The following is a 4,255-nucleotide window of genomic DNA, read 5'->3' as shown; positions in this document are numbered from 1 at the left end:
CGGAAGTGTTACATTTAGCTTCCGGTGTAATGGCGGCCTTCAGGGGGCGCTGTTTGTTTCCTGACTAAGTGAAAACATTTCGGTCTTTGTTATTTGTTGGTATTTAAAACCACATTTTAAAACTATTTTTTCACCCAAAAGTCGGGATTTCAGACCAGAGTGAAAGATGACCTTTAAGCTTTAGAAAACACTTCTCCCTTTCCCTAAACATAATTAATAATGTTTGCAAAATATCATATCCATAGGAAAAAAAGAAACAATTCTGAATGGTTACCATTTTAATAATGAACCTGTAGCATCTTAAAACTGTAGAATATGTGTCTAATAAAAAATCTGTTAAGATTTTCCATTTATCCAGTAAATACCAATGTGTTCTACAATTGGTAATTATCATAAATTGCATGTGCCTGTACCCCTGTCTTGATTGATCGTTTTTGTTTTCTGTCGCTATCCTTTTATTTGAGTTTAATTCTAAATAAATGCTTTTATATTATATTTAAAGCTGATTTTCACAAGTTATGTATCTAAACAAACCTTATTTTCATTCATTTAAGTTAAAAAAATCTTTGTGTTCTGACTGGAAATTAGAAAAAGCCTTCAGCTCAACATAACTATTATTGTAAAATCTGAAGGTAACATCATTTATATCTCATATTTACTGTTTGAAAGAGAAGAACAGTTAGTCTGTTCATTCTGTCTTTTACATTTTTTAATTCAATTTGGTAGTTCAAATACAAAAATTAAAATTAACAAAACTACATGGTCAATCTTCACATATTTTTTTCCTTGAGTGTGAATGGAAAAGGCTTGTTTCTTTGAACATGGTGTAAATGTTTTAGTCGTTCATGCTAAATAAAAATGTACAATTCTCTGCTGTTTTTTATATTAGGAGCTCCTTAGGTCATGTTGTTCCAAAGTCATCATAACGTTCTCTGTTGATTCAACTTACCACCGACATTTAGGCACTAGTTTATCCTATACTGTAAGTCTTTACTTGTTACTGTAAACGACTGAAAAGCTGTCACATGTCAGGCATATTTCTATATCTGTAAATCCGTTCTACATGTATTTTCTAAATCTGTACTGAATTGGTGAATTGCTCCCAAGTGAATCTTGACTTTCTCCAATAAATGAAAATGTGTGAATCAGTCCGACAGGACAGGAACAAAACCAGGGGTGCTTCTATTTCTGAGAAAAGGATGCTAACATGCTATTCCTATTTTTGGACCACCATCTGGTCACGTTTTTAGTTCTCTTCAGATTATCAAGATGCTGATGGAGTAAAAAAAATCAGTAAGGATGTTGATGACATCTCCTGTCTTACTGCATGGTCACTTTTCTGCGATCTTATTTATAAATCTCATTAAATAAACTCTTTCTAAATTCTTTCCTAAATTACTACTTTTTTATGGCCATACACATAGACACAGCGGCACGATGCTCTTGGTTTCAGTGACTTTTTTGGACATTCTTTTTTTTTTTTTTTATATACTGACAGTTTTTTACTAAAATTTGGATGTATTTTTTATTTTTACTTATTTAAAATCCACTGGCACTGAATGTGGACATCTTCTAAACACATCTTTGGTTTCTATTTGAAGTGAGATTGAATTGATCTGTAATAAAAACAGTTCATTGTTCAACCAAGTCTAACACTGGTTATTAAAGACAGAACCAATTAGCTCAACCCTTTTTTCTTCCGCTGTCTGTATTTGCAGTACATATCAGGATAAGTTCTCGGTTTCTTTTGATAGTGTTGAATATTTGAACATATACTTTAGACAATATAACTGTTTTGTGTGGGAATTTGCCATTTTTTGTATATATTTTTGGTTTCATCTTAATCAAATGGTTTTTTGTTTAATTTCATCACTGATCCAACACTCTCTAGTTTATTCAGTTGTTTGCTGCATATTATTTATTGTCTGGAAGTAGAAGCTGTTGGAGCGTTGTTCATCACCAGTTTCATTTTCTTCTTTGTCAGAATAAATATAGCAAGTCTGGGGGTTCATTTAGCCAAGTTCAACAGACTGGACCCCAGATGAACAAACAGGGGCTTCATAGGCATCAAAATGAACAAGTAATATCCATCCTTTCTGCCCATTTATCCTCAAAGGACATCTGGTGTTCAACTACAGCAGTCAGCAGGGGACTCTGCGAAGATCCACCAATATGCATAATTATTACATTATATGAACAATGTACCGGCACTCTGCTGATGCAAGAATGATTAAATACTAAACAAGATAATCTACATAAAGACAACAGTTTAAAATCAGAAATGCTGAATTGAGATAATGAGTTTATTGTTTACAGGAAGGTCTTCATCACAGTCAGAATATAACCTGTGAATCAATGTTTTTTTAAAGGAAGTTTTCGTTGCATTTTCTAAAGAAAATCATCTTATTCCCAAAAATGATTTTTATAGTTAAAGTAGATTCTTTCTCCACCTATTGGTCAATCTTTGATTAAAAACTCAGTTTGGATGGTTAGCTGTGTGACTTCTCTCGTGACAAGCCAACTCCTGTCTCAGTCTGAACGATTTTTCACATAAATGTCAGGAATGCGGTTTCTCTTGGGTGTGAACTTTCATGTGCAGAGAGACTGTCATCTTTTGGCGGAAGCTCTTCCCACAAATCTTACATGAGAAAGGCCTCTCGCCTGTGTGAGTCCTCAGATGACGCTGCAAACTCTGCTTCAAGCTGAACCTTTTTCCACACAGCTTACATGGAAAGGGCCTCTCACCAGTGTGAATTCTGATGTGGCGAGTCAGCTGCATCTTCTGGCTGAAACTCTTCCCGCACGTCATGCATGTGAAAGGCCTCTCACCTGTGTGGATCCTCATGTGAACACCGATGTACCACTGAGAGAAAGTCTTACCACAAACATTACAGTTGCGCAGCGTTTTCCTTCCGTTTCTTTTCTCATCGTGTCGTCTGGTTTCTGACTTTCTGATTCTGCTATTTGGATCTTCTGCTCTGGGTTCTTCCTTCTTTTGGTTCTTATCTTCCACAGAGTTTAGAGTGAAGAAAATTCTCCCCTCTGGTTCTGGTCCTCTGTGGGCTCTGTCTTTAAATGCAGCAGACACCTGCTCTTCATCCCAAAGTCTGCTATGATCTTTTTCTTTTTCCCATACAGGTTCTAGGTTGTCCTGTTCTTCATTTGTCTGAAGAGATTCTAGAGCCTCTGAATCTATGTTGTAGATCCTCTCCAGGTTCTGGAGCTGCTGGTGGGTCATAACCTTCTTCTGTTTCCTGTTATCATACCGCCAGAGGCCTGGAGAATCAAACAGGGATAAATAAAATTACAAAGCAAAAGGTAGGAAAAGGAAACTCACTGTAATTTGATATTTCTGTCTAAATGTTGTCTTGCAGTGATAATAAAGCTGCTTTTGCCCTCTGTGCAGACTTATTGGTCCAATCTGAATGAAACTGGGTTGGATCCAGAACAAAGTTCTGGCTCCAATAGAGGAAACTGATCCACCCCCCACCCCTGGTCCCTCTGGGTTGGTTTCAATTTAATACAAACAATTCCTGTTTCCATTGATTCTTGAATCAGATTCTTTTCAAATGAAGGATCACAAAAAATCCTGTCCTAAAGGAGCTGGCTAACCAGAGTTAAGCCGGATGAAATAGTCAGAACTTCTTGATAAAGCTATTTCAAGGAACATTAAACTTTTTAATAACCTTATCATAAACTACAGCATAAAACTCAGATCCAAACCACATGGAGAGATTAGGAGTAAGGGAGACCATTAAGACCATGTTTGAAACCATGTCTCAGGGTAGACACATCAGAACATGGCGGCCTTTTTCACTTTGTTCATCAGAGACACTTCATTCTTCATATGACGATGCTGTAGCTCCTCCCCCCTCCTCGGTGCTATGTTGTTGTGTTTACCTCAGATCAGCTGCCTGCCTATGCCCAGTGGTTTGGGTGTGATCACAGCGCCACCAAAGGGCCTGGCATGTATCCTACAGTGTCTTCATAGGTGCAGTGAACATTGTGTTGATGCAACTATTTGGAAGCCATTAATTATAATAAAGTGTTTTCATGGCCGTATTCTGTTACTTTACTGATTTGATCCTGACTGCAGTGCAGCAATGGGATGTACACTCACCGGCCACTTTATTAGGTACACCTGTCCAACTGCTCGTTAACACTTAATTTCTAAGCAGTCAATCACATGGCGGCAACTCAGTGCATTTAGACATGGTCGAGACAATCTACTGCAGTTCAAAGCGAGCATCAGTAT

At 37.2% G+C, this 4,255-nt stretch overlaps 1 protein-coding gene across 2 annotated transcripts in view; it reads right to left on the bottom strand.

Moving 5' to 3' along the window:
- Window positions 1–2,119: 2,119 nt before the first annotated feature.
- The window catches only part of LOC107100189 (zinc finger protein 568-like), a 6,265-nt gene continuing 4,129 nt past the window's right edge, over window positions 2,120–4,255 (bottom strand). The window contains exon 3 of one of the 2 annotated variants that reach the window (XM_015398589.1): window positions 2,120–3,276. In XM_015398589.1, the coding sequence (XP_015254075.1) occupies window positions 2,558–3,276 (719 nt within the window). In that variant the 3' untranslated portion in view covers window positions 2,120–2,557. The remainder of the gene's footprint in view (window positions 3,277–4,255) is intronic. The other variant, XM_015398590.1, reaches the window with a different exon arrangement.

Source organism: Cyprinodon variegatus, unplaced genomic scaffold (genome assembly GCF_000732505.1).
Source record: "Cyprinodon variegatus isolate N-32 unplaced genomic scaffold, C_variegatus-1.0 Scaffold943, whole genome shotgun sequence".
Taxonomy (NCBI): domain Eukaryota; kingdom Metazoa; phylum Chordata; class Actinopteri; order Cyprinodontiformes; family Cyprinodontidae; genus Cyprinodon; species Cyprinodon variegatus.
This window is presented reverse-complemented; position numbering and strand designations above follow the sequence as displayed.